Source organism: Phaethon aethereus (genome assembly GCF_964289735.1).
Source record: "Phaethon aethereus genome assembly, chromosome: 5".
NCBI lineage: Eukaryota > Metazoa > Chordata > Aves > Phaethontiformes > Phaethontidae > Phaethon > Phaethon aethereus.
In genome coordinates, this window is record NC_138579.1 from 45,128,686 (window position 1) to 45,149,695 (window position 21,010).

Below are 21,010 nucleotides of genomic sequence, written 5' to 3' on the forward strand. Positions count from 1 at the left end.
CGTGAGCTGCATCTGCATAATTAAATGCACATGAGATTTTTTTTTTGTGAAGTAATCATTTATTATGCAAACACCAGAACTTCATTATATCAAATTTTATTAAATATATACACGTTATTACTATTTAAAAGAACGAGTATCATTCCAAGATCTGCAAACTTCTCTCTAGCTTTGAGAGCTGCGGCAGAGCCTGTATTAATGCTAGTTTGAAAGCTGTAAGCTAATGCAGTGTCACTGGGAATGACACAGCACCACCTTTGAAGGCAAAACTTCATCAGCCGTATTCTTTATTACAATACAATCAAAATAATCTTTCCTGACAATAATATATTTGTACATTGTTTAAATTTCCCAACTCTGTCCAACTTGTAGGATGGAAGCAAAGAATTCTGTCATGTTTAGGATTCTCAGATGCTGAAGAAGGGAATTCGTACCAGAAACATCTGACGGTAAAGGCCCTTTAAAGGCAGAGAAGGGGGCACAGGAAGCAAAGAGAAAGATGCGTCCATCTCCTTTGCTGGTATCCAGCCAGGAGGTCTTAATATTTTTCTTGCTTAGGGTCCCATGGCCTCAATGAGGATAATGCTTCCTATCGGCGACCCCCCTTCCCATCACCTCTCCACTAAACTGGTAGGTCAGCTTCTTCTTGACTTTCTTGACCTCCCCTGTCTTGCCGTAGTTTCTCAAAGCCCGTGCCATCTTCTGGTAGGTCATTTTCTTGCGGTTGCCTTTCTGGATGCCCCAGCGATGCGCCAATGCTTCTTTGTGTTTGGAGGAGAACTGGAAAGTACCTTTTTCCTTGTCCACCCACCAGATGCTGTCCTTCATGTCTCCACTGCGAAGAAGGTCCAGAAGGAACTGATACAGACGTATCTTCTTCTTGCTGCCTGTGTGAGAGTCAGAGAAGAAAGGCAGCGGAGCATTAGTTACTAGCATGTAGTTCCTGCTGAAACAGCAGAACGTATATAATTCGTATATTCATAATAATTCATTGTCAGTCACGTAACTTCTTCAGTTTGCAGCATCTATAACAACAGGCAGGGTTGCACTCTGAGGACATAGTGTGGATTGATGTACCAAGAAGAAAAAACAAGAATAAGGAATCCCAAAGGCCAAACTCTTGCTTTGAAATTAATTTGCTAATTCAAAGCTAATTGAAAAACTGCTGATTTGAAACTAATCTGAAGCTAATTTGGGCAGGTTATATGGAACCTGACTGTCAGGTACTGAGCAAACAGAGCTAAATATTTTTAAAAATCAGTTCATTGAACTTCTTGCCTTGGTTTTCCCATCTGTTAATGGAAATTGGAGTAGAGGAGGTAGAAGCCAGGAAGCCTGAATAGGCAAGGCAGAAGGAGGAGGTGGGAGTAGGTGAAGAAATGAGATTTGAGATATAGACAGGGTTACAGTCATAAAAGATGCAGAGGACAGGAGAGTGCAAGGAGTCAGGGAATGTGAAGCTTTGGCAGTGGGATAAAATACTAGCGGAGCATTTCTACAGTTGTATTCATTATCGTCATGGTAATGTAACAGCTGCTCAGCACACAGCTTGACGAAGTCCCTCTGTCTTCACTCACCTGTTTCTCCATGCATAATTCCAGGCCCAGGGTCCACACCATCAGTCTCCCCATCCGATACCTCCAATGGGGGGCTCTGCCTCTCTATGTCCTCCTCATCAGAACTGGGCTGCTGTGGAGAAGGGTACTGTAGGCACATCCGGGGCAAATAGGACACCTTTGGGAGAAAAGAGTAGTAGAGGGAGGAGGTCGTGATAGAGAGTGGGGCATCGAGATGAAAAAAAATGGAAACGTCACAGAAAGAGTTACAGAGGGAAGGGGGGGGAGAAATTAAAAGGTATATGAGATTGTTTAGGGTAATACGGAGTGACTTAGTTGTTGACATTTATAATAAATGCTATGAAACTGAGAAACACTTCCAGCTAATAGTCAACACTTACACATGTACAAAGATGCAGCTTTACAAGAGGGAAGGAAGAATAAGGTTGCGAAAGTCAGAACTTTCTCATATGTTATATCCGAATGCAAGTGATATTGCCCCTCTTCCCCCATACCTCCCCTAAGCTAGCATTCTTCCTGATGAGTTTCTGATTCCTTTTGCCTGTCCCCCATGTAAAACTGCGTTTGAGAATAACCTTTTTTTCTAACACAAGCCTTCTGGAGCTACTCTTTTAAATTTGAAAGAGCCGAACAGTTCTGCCGTGGCATGGCTTCTTGGACTGGCTTTGGCTCTGTTGTCAGAGCCAAAGTACCTTCTGACAGCACTGAATCCCTGCAGGACTGCATCCAGCTCTGGAGGTGGGGTTACATGGGTCTGTCACCTTCCTGTCCTGAATTTCCCCAGTAAGGAGGGGAATAGCCTTAGCACTAAGATGAAGGATACATCATATTGGCTCACATTCTCTTTTCCTAAGTGACTATCTGAAAACTCCCCATCAATGGGGATTTCTCATCTGCAAAGCCAGCAAGCCAGTTTTTGTGCTAAATTCTCTTGCCCTTATACAGCGGTCTTGCCAGGAGCAGTGTGGAATATACCTCAGCTCTGTGGAAAAACAGACTACCTCTGCAGCCTGTTAGGGATCATGACCAGTTGCTATAAATTATTGCAGCTTCTTACTTAAGAATGAGAAACAGGACAGTCTGAAGGGCAGGGAGTAAGAACCCAATTCCCACATTAAAAAAACCCAACCAACACCCCCCAAACCCAGCAGCATATAGAATGTAGTTTGCATGAAACGGGCCAGATCGCTAGTCCTGGAAGGCGAGCTCCTTTTGAACTGCTCTTCCCTCCACCGAAGAAGGACGTCTTGAGCCTGATTCCCTTCCCACGGGACCTTGGGCACGGCAGCGGGGAGTGGGTGCGCACTTCATGAGTCACACCACCCACCCCACATGCCGGGCTTTGCCCGGTGGTGCTTTTCAGATGAGTTTGGGACCGGCTTAGAACGTCCCGGTAAGGAGCGTGCAGAGGGCTGGCTCTGGGGTGCAGCAGCTGGCGGTTAATGAGTCGGCAGAGCGGCTGGAGCTGATCCGGCAGGAAGGCCAGGATTGGGTAAGAGCGTGTGTAAGCTTCCTGTCAGATCCCCAAGAGCGAAACTTCAGCCCTCACCACAGAGTCACCTTTAGCTTTTTACAGTTAAGCAAGCTGCGGCCTCAGGGGTAGGAAGGAAGGGAAAGACAGTGCCATGGGGGAAGGGGAGTGAGAAGGTGGGACAACGTCTGATGGGGAGGGGGACAGAGGTCGGTGCCCCTGCAGAGAAAAAGGTCGCGGAAACCTGGAGAGCGTCGGCGGGTGGTGCGGGAGGGAGGAACCCGCTCCTCGGGGGCTGGAGCGGGAGGGTGGGAGGGTGCTGTGGAGGAGGGAGGGGGAACGGTGTCTCACAAGCAAAGGCAGTTGCAGAGGCCAACCTGGGGCGTTGGGTAAGCTTCCCCCACACCGTCCCCCCTTTCCCTATCATCTGCTGTATTTTTGCTTACACTTACTGGGTGCCTGAAATTCAGCGTAGGTCAATACATACAGTGCCACGCGGTTGTGTTACACGGAGTCGCAGAGGACCTGCTCGTGTGTTTGGAAGAGCCAGGCTGCTAATACAGTTCTGGAGAGACGAAGCTCAAGGCGCTGCTAGCTACCTTCCATATTCTGATGCTGTCTCAGGCTGTGTGGCACCCATTTGTGATTTTCCTCTTTCTAAAGCTCTTCACAGGTTTCCAGCCTTTTCCTTCATTCTCCCTTCAGAACGACTATTCTTTGCTTCATTTATTATTTGTGGGACCACCTGCCGGCAGGCTAACAAAACTTTTTAAAGAAACCTTGTCCAAGAACGGCTTGAGCCTCAAATTTGGTTTCACAAAATAATGTGATCTCAACAGAAAATTAGAGAAATATCTTGGCACATTCTTTCCTTTATTTGCAAACTGTAACTCTGATATTGCACGACAAGCATGGGTGCAGTCAGCAACTGGCAAATTCAGCGCAGGATTAAAGCTTGCTTCCTGCTTCTGTTTCTTTGAAAGTGCCTGGAATATGTTGCTTAGGACTTGTGGCTGAGACACACCAGCGCCTGAACCTCAGGGCATGCCAAGTACCACTTGCATGAGCTGCTGTAGGTTAAAGTAAAAAGCCAGAGATCCCCAGCTGGTAAGGAAGAGGAAGGCAGTGGTGAATTCTACCTGCTAATGTCTTCTGGAGCTTGGTATGGAGAGGGGCAGAGGAGAGCGCAGTGCTCTATTGAAAGTGGCAACAAAATTAATCCTCTGCCTTTTGTCTTGAAATGAAAGACGGTAACTGAGTGGAATGAAGTGGGATAAGCAGAAGCACCCTCTCGTTTTTTGGTGGTGCTTCCAAACACATCCATAAAGAGGCTAATTTTTATTCTTTGCCTTTTGGTTGGAGGTAACGGTCGGTCATTATGTATTAGCAGTTGCAGCGAGCAACTGAAACAGCTTGAAGCTTCCCACAGACTGCTTGTTCCATGAAGCACATTTTATATTTGTAACTTTCTGTTCCTAATTCTTTGTTTGTATCTACATCTTATATTCTATTCCTGATTTTTTTTCTGAGTAGTAGGTGAGAAGTTTGATGGCTTGAAGTCAGTCAGTTTCCTGTTGACAATGTTAACTTATTCACTCCGGTTTTTTCCTTTTTTTTTTTAATTAATACAGTATTTGTGTACAATTTCAGTTTGCTTTGAACAAAGAAGCCCAAAATGACAATTCCATGCATGCAGTTTCTCTCACAAAACTTCAGCAATGGCACCATTATATGCAGCACTGTAATCAGCAATGACTTTTTTCTCTGACCTCAGCTCTGCTCTGTCTTGTATTGAGCACATCATATGTCACTTGCCTGCCTTGGGAAACTCCTTAGCCCAAGGTCACCCAGCTTTCTTATTGCTCCCAGTAATGACTTTGGGCATATTCTTGTAGGATCAAGAGTTAAAAGTGATCTCCACACCCACTTTGCTTAGTAACTTTGCAGTAGGATGGAACTCCTTATAATTTCAGCTGTAGTGAGAATTCATTGGCACTTTGGTGACTATATTTACTGCACAATGGAGTATCTTTTTTTACAGGGAGATGGCTGGCTTCATGTAAAATCTAAGCAGAGACAAGACAGTGTGTTTTGGCTTCTGGCTTATTTACTTTCAGGTAAAAACACAAATAGGTTGTTCTCAGCCTGTTTCACTGTGGTAAAATTACCAGCGACTTGTCTTTGTTAACATTTCTTGTACAGATCATGTAAAATTGTCAGGGTTGCTTGGAAATATTTAAAACTTTCCTACAATTTTGAGACTCAGAATACTTCCCAGTAGTCATGGAAACCCTTGCTATGGCAATGCATAGCTTCTCAGGTCCAGTTCCTCTGTAGAATTTCAAAACAGTTGATTTACATTCCAGATTAAACTGAATTTTGAAATTTCAAAAACCTCCACAAAATGCAATTGTCTTGTTAGGCACAGTTTGAGGAACGTGCCTCCTCATTATCCAGATAAAAAGAATGCTTAAACCACATTTGTCCTGAGAATGAAGAGTTTTATATCAAGTACTTGTGCCGTAAGAGCTTGTGGTAATTCATTTCGGCATTCTCTTTCCCATAAGACTATGCATTCCCTGATGCATTATTTTCCTTACCCTTAACTATCATCCTAAGTTCCGAGTAACAGTTGGTAACCATACCTGATGGTTGAGTCCGATGTGTGTGGTTGGGATTGCAGAATCCAAGACATGCATTTGTTCAATCTCCATGTGCCTGTACAGCTGCTGCAGCTGGGGAGGCTGTACACTCTGCAGTTCTGTGAAGTGATTGTCTCCAAAGGTCTCAAACTCACTGTGCATGTGGTGTGGATGATACTCCCAGTAATGATCTAAAGAAAATAAAAATAGATTGTCATTGCAACCTTAAGAAACACGGCATCTATCTGTCTTTCTTTGGTTCCTACTCCTGTCACCGTTCTTTCCACCCTCTCCACCATCCCTGTTGACCTGTCTGTCTCTGGTGACAATCTATGTAGATCCCTGTAAAGTTTCTTTTCCTAATCTCATAAATGCCTGTGTCTGGGAAGTAGTACTTAGGCCATTTTAACTAGGAGAATACTCTCAGATGGAGAGATGGATTTCAATGATAATTTAGCACAAGATGCAAAAGACATTAAAGCTGGCACCTTTCTCAAGAAGAGACCATAATAATCTTACATTTTCGTTCTTGAGGCAACAAATTCTACTGATTTACATATCGTCATAGTCTCATTTCACTCTTCCTCATGACATGGAAATGAGGAGATGGAGAAAATTTACAGATTATTCTGCAATTATCTTCAGTCTTTATTTTACTCTACTAGCAAAATGTCAGTAATGCTGCAGAAAAGGCACAGCACTTTGCTAGATGTTTCCTGTAATCATGTGTTGGTATGTCACACATTTTTCAGTACCAATAGTAGAGAATAAAAGGATAAACTATTGTGGCAGTCTGGTGTACCCTGTTTACTGTGAAGCTAAATTCTGATTTAGACTCTTTCTCCACCTTTTTTATCTCTTTAGTATGTTTGAAATTTCTGTGATAATTTGGATTTTTTTTCAAAAACATAAAAAAAGAAACAGATAACCACTATCCTGTTTCCTGATTTATTTACTTTTGAAATTAAATGATTCCATATCATTCTCGGATTTAGATTTCTGGTTTTTTTAGTTCCATATAAGCCTCCACAATTTTTAGAATTTTATACTTTCTGCACAAAATTTAAAATGTGATAGAGGACATGTGAAGCACTGCAAATTCTATCTCTCTCACATACAGTAGCTGCATGCATAATTATGCACATATTTGTGTGCACTTTTTTTTTTTAAATTGAAGTCAACTTCACATCCTCTGCTCTGACTAAGCTAGGAATCAATCTCCCATAGTTTTACTTTTCATGCATCATTTTATGTATGGCTGAAAATGCTTTATGATATTCAGTGTAACAGTGCTAATTTATATCTTACTATTCCGAGTTTTCTTCTCTTGCATTATTATAAATAATTTCTGTCCTACCCTTCACATGTTTTCAGGTAGCTATCATGTACCCTTAAAATCTACTCCTAATTGTCACTTAACCCAGCTGCATGTATTTAGCTCTCAGTCTTTCAGTATAAATCAGTATATTGACGACTCTAATCATACTTGTGTACTTCTTCAAGCTCCCTCCCAGCTGTTGACATCCTTCTGATAATGCGATGGACAGAACTGAAATGAACACGTTGTTCCAAGTGTAGTTGTACTGAATTTATAAAGGAGCAATTTTCCCATCCTGCAATATGATGTCATTGTGTATGACATTGTCTGGATACTAATGTGCTATGAATGTTTTTTCTTAAATACCAGTTTCAGTTTTTCTCTCAGCTTCTATCTCCTCATCCTTCCCCACTTGTGTTTCAAAGAATTAGGTCTAATCTCACTGAGGATTTGAAATCCGGGATAATGACTCTGAATGTGGCTTCCTTTAGAGGGAACTCAGTGATATGTTTACACCAAACATAGTTGTACCTGAGAAGTTGTAAGCTTTCAGCTGCCTTTACTGCTCAGGCCTGTAGAAATTTTTTTTTGAGGCTCTATCAGACCATTTACCATACCAGTGCTTACTTTTTTGTCCTTCCTGAATTTCTGATTCATGGATAAACCATATCACTGCATGAGAAAGGGATGGAGAGGTGCTTGTAAAAGCACCCAGGGAGCTGTTGCATTCTTTTGTAATTTCTTTGCGTTGTTGTATAGCGCTTTCTGTGGGCTATGTATAGACTTTATAGCCCACGGTTATAATTACAATACACAGTAGCACTTCTCCATGTTGTAGTGCTAGAGAAAAAAATTTGCTTTCTCTGGCAAAAAAAGTGGGTTTTATGGGTGCAAAGTACCCAGGTACTTTTACCTTCGCATCTGCTCCAACCCAGGAAATGGCAGAGCATGTGTGTTTGAATCCATGGGTCATCTAAGGCTGTGTACTCATAGGAGAATTTGGGCACTTTCAATCTGAAACTTTTTGTTTATTTGGAAGACTGAGTCACACTAACTCATGCTTTTACTGGGTTAAATTACCGCGGATTTCTCTAAGTAGAGCCAACTGTTGAGGTCCCATATGCCATGGGCAACCCTGTATAATAAAGTGTTGAGAATACATTGCAGGAGTAATCTATACTCTTGTTCCTTAGGATGATCTGGCTCTGCTCCTTGTGCAGAAAGTCCTGTCAGATGGCAATGTATATTCTCAGTCCTGTCAGATGGCAATGTATATTCTCAAAGACCCCTTGTCTTTGATAATCTACTACAGCAAATGAGATCGGTGCATATTTGTGAGGATGACAAAGCCCAGGCAAAACTCTCTGAAGCTCTCAATGGCAGGTCTTCAGCTGTGGAATGTCTTACTAACAGCAAGTACGGTGGTCAAGAGAGAACACAGTACATTTCCAGCATGCATGGTCCATGGTTTTGATTCTTCTTAAATAATTTTTTATCAGTCATGTTTTTATACTTCAAGGTACCTCTTAGTTTTTTGGAGCCTATGACAAGGTTCCTGCTGCCTCCAGAACTGTTTTTTTAAATTCTTTCTTGGCAAATAAATTAACCTATGGAACACCATTTATGCATATTCATGTTACTCACTATGTAATATGTAGCTAGTCATTACTGAAATCCTTTTTTATGGAATTAGGTGCTATACTATAATAGAATAGTACTAGTAGCACAGCATTTAGGAACTTACAGTGACCACATAATACTAATACATTATAAAATAAATCTATGTCAGAAATTACTTCAACACAAACTTATATCCAAATATTCAAGTTGTGACAGGAGGAAAAGTCCTTATTTCTTTCTAAATTATCTGTAATTTCACAGTGATGACTAGGAAAAACAATATTGTTTTAGTTACATTAAAAGAGAAATTCTGAATTCTGTCTCCACAAGGCCCTCTGCAGTTAACCATCCTGGCTGAGTTATTGCACATGAAAATATTAAAAAATTCTAAATATCTGTGTCTGCAGTTATTAGAGTTATCAGCAGCTTTTTACTTCTATGTTCTTTGTTAGCGTGACATCAGTAACGCACAGCAATCCTGTTCTTTTCTCAAAAGCATAAAGGTGGAAGGAAGAAAAAAGAAAGGAGAGAAAAATTCTAGAAATGGAAAGTGTCTATTCTTTGGGTAAAGGAAAATGTCATTAAAAGCCAAGCTAGAGCTACATAATGGAGTCATTATGAGAAATTTCATGTGAAGTGAAAGAGGATGTGAAAAAAATTCTCTTAGAGACATGGAGATCGTGTTTGTTTTGGTCTTGTATGTAGTGAAAGGTTAGAGGAAGGACAATCATCAATTCTGAACTCCCTCCCATGACAGAGAGGATGTTAGCCTGTTGGGAAGCAATAGCAGACCTAAAGGCATCGTGTTAATATTCACTATGGAGGTAGATTCTCACTCTGCAAGTGAGAAAACATAACTGGACTTTCTCAGTCGTCTTCTGACCAATGTGAATTGCTTTGCTGCTGTTTTAATAGGCGAATAATATCAGAACCAGCAGTTAGAATAGGAAATAGGCTTAAGGCAGGCATTTATAATAAAAGTGGAGTAACAGGCTAAATCTGCATCATGCAGTGCAAAAGCAGGCAGAACTTCATGAGCCAGCTCTTGCACCGGAAACGTGACAGCTCCGTCAGCACAGCGCTCTGCCCGGTCTAAGGAGACGGCTGCGTTGACATGGCTGCGTTTGTGTCTCAGAGTGGTTCTGCTCTGGGCTGTGCAGGTTCTCCGACCCGTTTTGAACTAGGAGAGGGTTTCGCACACGGTGCCACATTGCACAGCTTAGGTGTTAGCACTGTGTTTTCGCTCACCTGAAAAAACCCACAGAGGAAACGGCAAAAATATTGAAGGGCGCTGGAAAATGAATGTCTTGGTTCCCTACAGAACTGCTCTCAGTTCACTGAAATGCTGTGCTCCTAGGCAGTGCAACAGTCTTACCTATAAAGACAGTAGGATCTCAGTAGCTCTCACTTTACAAGCTTCATGATTTTAATAATCCCAAATGTTCAATAATCTATGGGTCAGGCCCCAGTAAATCATCATAATGGCTGTGAAACGAGGGGATTTTTTAATGAAGTTTGGAGTTCTTTCTGTTTTCCATATAGAATTTAAGGCTAAGGTTCACATGTTTGGACTTTCCTCCACTTCTATGTGGGCTAAAATCCTAACAAAATCAAAGCTGAGATCCTTAAATCATCATATTACTCCAGGAGGTGGGATGAAAATAAAATCCCAAATCACAAAATCTAGCAAGTTCCATGAGGCTAGCAACAAGGCGAACAAGGGTCAGCATTCAGCTTCATACAAAAAGTGATTTTTACTAAACCAATAATGTTAAGTAATAACTTAGAGACAAAGCTGCAGTGGAATTTTGTAATTACTAAGATTGCATTAGTGTTACAAAATATGCTGTATTACATTTACAGACTTACTAGCATAGAGGCTCAGGGTAGGGTGATGGACTAATACACGATCACTTGAAGTGAAGCTTCTGTCCTGCATGACTATGTCTCTGTGTTTATTACAGTATTGACAAAATAGTTAAACTACAGTATAAAAAATAAATGCAAACAACGCACGTTGAGATGAACATATGGATACTTTTATGGTGTGTTTTTGCTTCTTAAATTTAGTGTTCACTTATTGGCAATGATCTCCTGCATATTAAATTAGTGACACACTGTTGTGTGTACTTTACTGCCTACTCATGCAAACATGCAGTAAGAGTTGCCGTCAGAATTATGTTCTAGAAAAGTGACAGTAATGCATGTAGCACAGATCTACAGATGAAGATATTGCCATCCCCCTTTCACAAAATTAATTTTCTAGCAGTGAGAGAGAGGTAGTCTGATGCTTGACCAAGATCTTCTATTTCTTTAGCAACCCCTTATCAGAAAAGTCAGAAATAATATTCTGTCTTGTAGTAGCTATTTACTTTATCTAGTAGCTTTTCTTGGAGGTCCATAGCAATATTGTGTAGACCTGCAAAATTATTTTCTATGTATTGCCAGTGATCCCACTGTACCCCAAGCTGAACTTCTCTCTCATCATTCTGTCCTACTATTTCTTCTTTTTCCTGTCTAATCACGTTCTCAGCTCTTTCACTTCACTGCTATCACTGCAGCACCTTATTTATTCTTTTTGCTGGTCATTTTTCAATCCTTGTGTTTTTATCCACATCGTTCTGAACACCTAGTACATATTTCTAAAAGTAGTTTGTGGTGTCGCTTTCCTGCTCGTCTGCACGGCTCTCCTCAAGACTCACTACTTCTGTCATGTTAACAAAATGAAAGCCAAAGTCGGGTTTGTCAATATTTATAGGGAAGAAGCAAAATGTGTTAATTAGAGTTTTTTACTCCCCTTTGTATTCTTTGGTTGTTCATTGCTTTTTTAGTCTGTGAGCAATTCAAGAAATCATAGGGCATATTAGATATTTAGACACAACCAACTACACTACAGGTGCTTTCATAAATAAAAAAGTAATTGAAATGTGCAGGCTGGGATTAAGTTTCCTCTTCCATAACCACTTACTGTAGGAGTTAAAACATTAAACAATTTTGGGGGGGTCTTTAGGACAAGTGCAACACAAGTTTTGGAAGAGACAAATTTCTGTTCAAAGTGGGTGTTTAGGTACTGCTTAAGCCAAAACTCACACAGGTGACATTCAAATTTTTGTTGTGTTTGTTATCATGAGCAAAAATGTGTTAATGATCTGAGCAGTGTAGCTTAGGAACAGCCTTCCAACAGAAAAATGGGCAGTAAACCAGATGGGATGATAAGATTATGAAAGATAAAGCAATGTTGTTGCTTGAGATAGCCTAGATTTAATGACAGCAAAGTTATTTCCCAGTGCTTTTTCCTACATGGCATCTTTTACGTTTATTGTTTAATTGCCACAATTGCCTTTTGATATAATAAATGTTATCCTCATTTTATGGGCATGTAAACAGGTACAGGTTATACTGTAAAAACCCTGAATTTCCATGTGGAATTTGCTGGGTTTGATTAATGTGACTTGACAGATGCCATGAGCTAACTTATAAAAAATGAATTATTTGTCTCCAGGAGTTAAGAATATCATAGGTGTTTTTTGAATGCAATGTAGAGAACAAAGTTAGGTAGGAATCTTTTTCAGTTAAATGCTCAGAACAATCCTATTCTGTAACTTGCTGTCCCTTAAGGTAGCTTCTGTTGCCACAGATAAGAGAGTGTTATGGTGTGAAGTTTTTAGATGTCTTAAATTAAGCAGTGATGGGTCTAGTTGCTATATCAGTGGGAGTCTTTTAGGGAAACTCCAGGATCTGAAGGGACTGCCACGAGTGATACAATAGAACGGTGCTTTTCCTTCCTGAGTCAATATTGACTCTGATATTTCCAGGGGGGTGTTGCTGGGCCATTGTATTGCACAGGAGACAAAATTCACAAAGCAAGCCTCTCCCTTCTGCATTGATTTAGAGTCCAGCGCCCAGACGACGTGAAAATATAAAGACACCAAAGCTTTGAAATCACATACATAAATTGAAGCAATAAATAATCATACAGTAATTTTATGTTGAGCTAGGTTTACGTACAAACAGCTACAAGGAACTTTTACATAGATTTAGAGAGAGGAAGGAACTTGGGTGTACTGAAGGAAGAGTGAAAGTTAAAGCTAGGTGCAGCAGCATGCGAAAGAGATCAAAAGAAAGAGAGAAATATATGGAGCTGAAAAAGGCCAAATACCAAAGAAACGTAACAGAGCACCTAGGACATAAGTCAAACAGGAACTGGAGATGGGAACACAAGAAGAGAAATACAGTATTGCAAATCGATATCCTCAAGGAGTTCTGAAACAAGCCGAGTGCTTTTGATCTGAAAGTAAAAACACTGAGAATAATGAAGGATAGAGATCATGAGATCCCACCTTCCTGGCAATACACTGAATGTCCTGGAAGCTCCTTGCATCATTCAGTGTTTTCTAAAATTCTCTGTCAGAGAAACCATGTTGCCGTTGCCTGGTTGGAACAGTGCCATTAAGCAGAATAAAACATGGTTGGTTTCTGATTTGAAAGTTTGTGCTTATACATTATAGATCACAGCAACATGTTTATTCTTTTCCCTGAATGTCCTAAACCTCTTTCCTGTGGTATCCCATGAGACTTTAGGCTCCAGAGAGATATTTTTTAACTTACCACCATGACTGTCTCCATCACTGTTGAGGTATTGGTAATAGTCATGGGGCTGTCGGTAGAGGTCTGACTCATAGGGTACCATATCTTCAGAGGGCTGTAAAGAGAAGAGGAATTTTTAGAACTGTAAACTTACACAAATCCCTTCAAAATTATTCATATAGTTAGTGAAGGAGAGATGTAAACACATTTTATATTGCCTAGGGAAAGAAGGGGGAGGTTTCAAGTTCTTATTGAATCAGCAGGAATAAAATGCTTGACACCAAACACTGGTTTACAAAAAAAAAAAAAAAACACCAACCCTCCTTAGACCCACTCTGTGTAGCAGAACTTGTCCTGTGGTATTACACAAGTTCTTGATATCCTGTCCTCCAACTTAGAGAGCTGTCTTGGACATCAGGCCCAAGCCAAGATGCCATCACACCAGCACGGCAGGGAAACCTTTTCTTTGGTAGTGACAGACATTCTTAATATTCCTCCTGTACACAAAAGAGAAAGCAGAAATTTGTCTTGCCTAAGCACGTTATTCTGAGTGTTTCTAGGAGGTCTCACTAAATGGTGTCAGTTTGTAAGATGGTAATGATGTTGACAGAGGACATAAAAACATTTTCTTTCTCATTTTTTGTCCAAGATGAACTGTAAATGTTTGCTGGTTCAAATCAGCTGCACAGAGCTGTTACGTATGCACAGAGAAGACTTAAAAAGTCCAAACGTGGGGCAGACATTGAGTCATGACCTATTGGATGCTTAGTTGTGGAATTAAAGTCATCTCTATCTTCTTAAAACAGGTGACATAGGGTAACTTTCCCACTTGTCTTCCTCCCCACGCCTAGTACTCCAATGTTAATACTGTTTAACGTCACACGTTTTTTCATTAGGTGGTTTGTTTATTATTAGTTACGCACAATTCGGTTGCTTCATTTAATGTTTAGTTTTGCCTTTTTCCAGATTGAACAGCTAGAGAAGGGCACTGTCCTTCACAGAGCTTTGCTACACTTTTGTCCAATTAAGTTTATTACAATATTTTCTTCCAATCTGAACAAATTCCTATGGTGTCAACAGCGATGTAGAACTCAAATACCTTCTTGCTTTTTGTTCTGAAAGGAAATTATTTGTAGTAGGTACCAATAGAGATATTTTTGTTCTGTTAATGACTTCAGCATAACTAACTTTTCTTTAAAGACAAATATTTAAAGCAACATGATAACTTACATGATGGACATATTTTTTATGTTCATATGTTTATATGTTCATATGCCTGTCTGTATGTCCCAAACCCTTATCTCCCTCCATAAATCTGTCTTATTTTTGGAACACCAGCAATTTGTAAGCTCAGGCTATGGTGACAGCATGCCAGAAATGCAGGCGAGCTTCTCTTTTTCTTCCTCCTCTAGACTGCTTGAGAACCTGAAACCTAAGGCAGCAGCTGCCCTTAAAATCCAGATGGAGGTGGTAGATAAGCAGCTGGCAAAAGGAAAAGATTTTTTTTTCTGGTGAAAACTACATCAAAACTACATTGCTCATTACCTCTGCTCTTTAATTCCAGTTAACTCCTTCAGTTCATTCTGTTAGAATTTGGGGATTTAAAGCTTGTCCTTTTCCACGGATGTGATTTTTATGATGACATTTAAGAAATTACATCGAGAAAGAGAGAGACTTATTCCCAGAGGATTAAGATGTTAGAACATGAAAAAATAGAAAACACTTTTAGAAATTGGACCTTGGTAGATCCTTAGTAGCAGCTGCATGCAGTATTAGCATATCATATTAAAATGCACTGGTAAGACTGTCTAAAATGCCATGACTTCCAGAATACACACTAACTGGGCATCAGATCCACGGAATATTCAAAGCCTCAGGAACAAATCCATTGCCTGGCTGTCAGCTCCCAATATGATCTGTGGTGGTGGATAGTTGTTTGGGGGAATATTGAGAAGATGGTAACCCACAATAAAGACAATCTAAGAGGAAGACTAAGCAAAAGGAGTAAATCATCATTTAATGGTATCCACAGCAGGGATACCAGTGAAGGGACTCCTTGTATTTCTGGTTTCCATAGGACACAGGTGCAGTATCCCTTTCCAAGTCAATGTAATTCCAACAGAATTGCCCTTCATCTACACAGAGATTTAATGGGAAGTATAACCTATTTTCCAGATTTCAGAGGGGTGGTCAAAAGAGACAGCACGCATGGATTCTCTCTGATGCTTCTAGTTTTCCTCTACAAATTTTTTTCGTGTTCTCTCTAGCCCTAACTGGTTATATGCATTCACTCATCCCCATTCCTTAGACCAGTGGTTTACTCTCATCTCTGACAAGAAAAAGTAATGAGACTGTGTTTTGCTTTCTTCAGGATGAAGTTCTGAATGAAATTTCTACTTTTCATTATCTTTGCAAATGAATTCACCTGACTCCTCCATTTCCTTTCATAAATATATGCTTCCTGCTAAACCAGGAAGTCGACCTGAAGAATGTATGAAGTTTCTGCCGTCATATTCAGAATTGTTAGTTTGTCATAACTCAAAGGAAAGCATTCATGTTCTGTGAAAGGAGACACCTCAACATCCAAATGGAAAATGCACACCATACTAGTTGGGAGAAATGGAGGTTAAAAAAATCACATAAATGTATGTAGTTTAAAAGAAAAATCTTTGCTTCCTTTCAACTAAAATACTAGAAACAGACTGAAATGATAAAATTTTCCTCATCTAAATGCATCAAAGTTTGTAGCTCTGATAAATATTTAGCCAAAAGTAAACAAAGTTCCAAAGAAATCAGTGTCCTGTCAATCTAGGCTTAATTTGCTATGTATAAAATTTCCACAGCTACAACAAAAACTCTATCACTCATATCTTTACAGAACTATAGTGTCAGTTCAAAAAGTAGATAAACAATACATATTTTAGGCATGGGAAAGAACATTTGACTTTTCCTAGTTGTGTTCTTCCTTTGTTGTCTTTTCTTCCCTAAGATTTTCCAAACTCCCCCATTTCAGTCCAATATACTGTAACAGGCGATAGTGTCTCACAGTCTGAGAGCTGAGTATGAAGTATATCTACCATTCATACAAGTTCAGACGTGTGTTCAATGACTAGAGCTAAAGGAAGGTGTGTTAAATAGACTCTGAAAAACGTGATTCCCTTAATATTTACAGATCTGGTTTACTGCAGAGTGAGTTGCAGCTATTCAACATCTAAAAACCAGTCTGCTTTTACATAGATCATTGTCTTTTTACATACTCTGTTTTGAAAGTCCGGGACTTAAAATGTCTTTATGATGGATTGTGGGAATTTTCTTCCTTGCATTTGTTTTCTGCTCAGTGATCCATCTGTTAAAATATGTATGTGTATATCCTTGTTAACTCATGCAACCTGGACCAATCCATCCCCACAAAGGACTTGAACTGGCACCACTTTCCTTCTTGATGTCTGATCTTCAAGGGTACAGTAACTAATAGGGGAAAACGTGTATTAAATATTTAAAAGTTTATGTATCATAAACTTAATCAGATGGTGGCAAAGGAGACAGCACAGCATGGATTCTCTCTGATTATCTTTATGCTATGGGAAAGTGGGATATTTTCCTCTGTTCTTTGGAGAAACTATTTCCAAGAACCTGTTTCTAATCTCACTCTGTTTTTCTTTTACGTTTTATTAAAAACTTTTTCTCTAGGTAGAGAGAAGAGGTTTCACCATGTGCTGCTGTCGCCTCTTGTACCAATCTTTACCCACTTGCCCCATCCTTCTCTGGAACCTCCCCACCCACACACCCATTTCATCATCTTTCTTACTAATAGCATTTCCATGACACTGAACTGTTTTATTTCTCCTGACAAAAAGCAAAGAATGGCTCATGTTACGATTTAATATTTAACTGATGTCAATGGCCATTTGTTCTATCAATTGTTTTCATGTAAAAGAGTGACAAAAAGCTTTGTTAGCAACTCATAGCTGTGGTCTGAAATTGATATCTCCTTTCCTACATGCCATAAGTGCAGTACACTATCTAAAACCATATTCCACCCTCAAGGAAGAGGTCAACAAACAATACTTTATCTGTCACAGGTGTTGATAAATAGAGAGTTGCCTCCATCTTCCTTCTTTGCCCTGAAAATCAAGGGAAAGCCACAAAACTACCTGGAGAAAGCTTGGTTGGCATTGGTTAAGAGAGATACAGGGGACTCAACTGAACAGCAATCTGAAAATTCTTGTTATTCACCAGGACTTTGTCAGATGATTTCAGATGATTGTAAATTCACTAAATGCTGATCTTTTTCTGCTATCCTCACATAACTATTCACTGGCATGTGATTCAGAAATACTCCACACAGTTTCCAATGATGTGCTGCTGAGACAAGTCTTCAGGCCAAGATTAACCTTATTTCCTTGGAAAAAAAATTACAGTATAACTATTTTAGAAAACATGAGTAAAAATATTAGCATGATCACTCATTGGGCCAGCCTCACTGGACTGTGCAGTTAGGTGGAAGAGAGTGCATCTGTGAGGCATTTTGCTCTCATATATATATAATTCCATTCAAAGCTGTGATTTCTACAGGTGGCTACTTAGGAATTCACCTACAACTGGAGCCCTCTTTAGGCAAAGGTCTTTGACTTAATAATTTTTTGCCCTGTAGCACAACTAGATTCTATCATGCACTGGAAGATACGGGCCCAGTTTGCAGAACTTTTCCATACAAAATTCCTAATCTTCAGAGAAAGATGCAGTACTCCTAAATCGTTTCAGCATTGTTTTCCAAATGAAGGGTAAGAGTTTCCTAGCATAGTCAAGAGGAAAGCAGTTACTGATCCAGCCTCAACTGAAAGGGGAGGGGCAGAGGAGGGAAGTATTGCTTCACAGAAACCCCTGTCTAGAAACAGGCTTACGTCTCCCCTCTGAAAAAGTCCCAGGAGGCACAGACATTTATAACCATGTCATGTGGGGCTCTAACGGGCAGTGCTCAAAGTACACTTAAAACAATTTTGAAAGTCCAAAACACAAAATTATTAATTTTTGGACATTTTAATCACAAAAATAAAAACCAAGTTGCCCTGTCCAAGTGCTCCTGTAAAATGTAATTGTATTTTCACTACCTGTTGTGTCATTCATCTGAACAGAGTTCAGCTAGAATATTAACTACAACACAAATTAGAAAACTTAGACCAGACTCTGTTAGATTTTCACTCCATTTATTCAATGTATGCACTGGAATTCAATACTGAAAAAGAGTCCAGAAAACTTGGCTATGAGTGAATGAGTGGAGGGAAAAGTAACAATTATGTATTTCTTTAAAATGGAGATGCTGATTTCTGGGGTAGCTGAGGACAAGGTTTGGGTTTCTTTTTAATTTTTTTTTAAGCCCAAGAAGTAACATATTGAGAAAACTCTGTGTACTTTTTTCATTTTCTCAGTTTCTTTTCAGATTTCTATCTGAAATGTGTCTATCCTGATGCATTTAGGGTAGATCCACTGGGCAAGTAGCTGTATTTAAGAAAAAGAAAAAAGATTTTTAGTGTCTTCTCACCCTTTGGGTAGATAGGGAATTTCAGGGGCACTGATGATGAACTGGTAGAATAAAGAGTCTCACAGAAAGAAGACATATTTTTTCAGTCAATATGTCTGAAAATTTTTCAGTCAATATATTCCTTTCAGTCCAAACATGAAAGGAATTCAAAGGGCCATCTTTCTGGGTGGAAGACAAGGAAATATGTCTTTAGCCTTCATTAGATGGGACAAGACAAAAAGAAAACTTGATACAAGTTAAAGGGACTCTTGGATCTGCATTGTCTCTTTCTGTTTTCTGAACAAATACAGTAATTACCGTAAGTCATCTGCCACATAAAAAGCCAAGTAAAACACATTATCTGACATCTCTTCAGCTTCTACATACTTAATAAAATCTAGTTAGGGCCTCTTTTACCCATTCTGGTTAGGGATTTCCCATTAAGGTTTGTTTCTGAACAGGCTATTGACATTACGTTCTTCATAAATAATAATTTCTGAACTCATCGTGTGGTAAATTATAGCAGTGTTATATGCTCCAGAGTTAAAGAAAGGATAGAAACAGTCTCATAAGAATGCAGAAAAAATTTGTACCTTAGAGAAAACACTGAAAGACCCCATTAAAGGCTGTGGGGTTTTTCCCCTCATTGACCAATTGCTTTTTCATAGCAAGTGAACTAAAGAGAATTCAGTTCAAGAGAGGCTGCAGTTAGAAACTAAAATGCCATCCTAAAACCTGCAATACATAAAATCAGCATTCAGCAACCATTCTTTCACAGATTGGTAGTTAGTTAGATACATAAACTATGTCAGAGACTCCAGATTATTAAGAATTACAACCTGAAGAAAGATTCGGCCTCATATCACAAAGTCAGCACTGAAGAAAAAAATTTACTGACTTGCTATACGCATACTGTACAAAAATACCATACATTTAATCTGTGAAAACAAATGGAGATCAAAATCAGATACAAGTTTAGGGAGGAAATGTTAATTTCCCATTCATTGCAATGTTGTCACTAGCTTTATATATCGACCTAAGACCAACTTCCTGGCATTACAAATACAGACCAAAACAAAGATATTCGCAAATAATAAAACCTGGTTTATTTTGCCTTTTGCTACTGATCCCAATGATCCATATTAGGAATAAACCCCATATACTCACAGGGGGAATGAGGGGAAATCCTTCCATTTTGCAAGCTTGCAACATTCAGCCAACTTCTGAGTGAATTTTTCTTAATTCAGTTTTCAAACATCCAGAATAACTGACTTGAAAAAATCACATGAAACAAAACAAAAAAAAACAAAAAAAAAAAAAAGAAGAAAAAAAAAAGGGGGGAAAAGTGAGATCCTCGGACTCCGTGAAGTCCCTTTGCAGTGATGGATCTCAGGATAGGAGAAGGACCCTAACAAGTTTTCATAGTTTGCCCTAATAAGTTCTGAGGTGAACTTCTTCCCGAGTTGTATGTGAAGTTCCTGATTTTATCAAATGTCTGTAGAAGGGAGATAGCCCTTGGGTCTATCAGTGCGCTGTGACATCACAGCTTTTAGCCAGTTTGCATAAATCTCATTTCAGGGAGCTGTGGCGCTGCAACAGGAAGTCTGCCCTGAGCCAGATCTGCCATGGGCAGGTGCTTACGGTATAATCAGCAACCCAAAGCCCGGGCCTGCTACCAATAAACAAGTATGTGGGTGCAGAGCTCTGTGGAAGACTATGTGCTTCCCAGTGCAGATGAACCGTAACGATAGTGCTGCGCTCTGGTTTAACGATGGATCACAGAGACATGGTCCTGACAGCTTCTGTGAGGACAGTGCAGTGGCGTGGACCCGCTTTAATAATAGTCCTGTGTTGGAATTAGGTGGCAATACGTAGCAGAAGGGAAAAAAAGAGCATGCAGTTTCAAATATACAGTCTTCGGTTTCTACAAAACACTGAAGTTAAGCCCATAAGACTTTCTTCATCAAGTTTGGAATCAAGCAAAAATGATTCGGTGAAAGATACTTAGTCCTCTTATTTGTTTCTTGTGATTTCTTTTCTTTTATGGCTCATTCAAGGAGGAGGCAAGTGGGGAAAAGGAGAAAGTATTCCATGTCCTGTGCAATTACTCGAGTTCTCTCAGATCCTGAGTGCCTATAACAGTGAGCAGAGAACAAGACTCGTAGGTTTGTATTTAAACAGTCAGGTGCTGAAATCTCTTGTAGAGATTTTGCTTCACACGGTCTTCTCCCCTCTCTTTATCCCACTGTGTTTACTTGCATTTGGCTCCACCGA

The 21,010-nt window shown here is 39.7% G+C and overlaps 1 protein-coding gene across 3 annotated transcripts; it reads right to left on the minus strand.

Annotated features, from left to right (window-relative positions):
* Positions 1-570: 570 nt before the first annotated feature.
* On the minus strand, positions 571-20,301 carry SPI1 (Spi-1 proto-oncogene; the record flags this gene model as incomplete). Of its 3 annotated transcripts, none has more annotated exons than XM_082000618.1 (5): positions 19,904-20,301; positions 13,237-13,330; positions 5,694-5,881; positions 1,574-1,686; positions 571-883 (listed from the first exon to the last, which is right to left on the minus strand). In XM_082000618.1, the coding sequence occupies exons 1-5, from the start codon at positions 19,946-19,948 to the stop codon at positions 571-573; spliced, it is 753 nt and encodes a 250-aa protein (XP_081856744.1). In that variant the 5' UTR covers positions 19,949-20,301. The 3 variants fall into 3 exon arrangements, with proteins under 3 accessions (XP_081856744.1, XP_081856743.1, XP_081856742.1); XM_082000617.1 differs by having other exon boundaries at positions 1,574-1,704; XM_082000616.1 differs by having other exon boundaries at positions 1,574-1,734.
* Between the last annotated feature and the right edge of the window lie 709 nt (positions 20,302-21,010).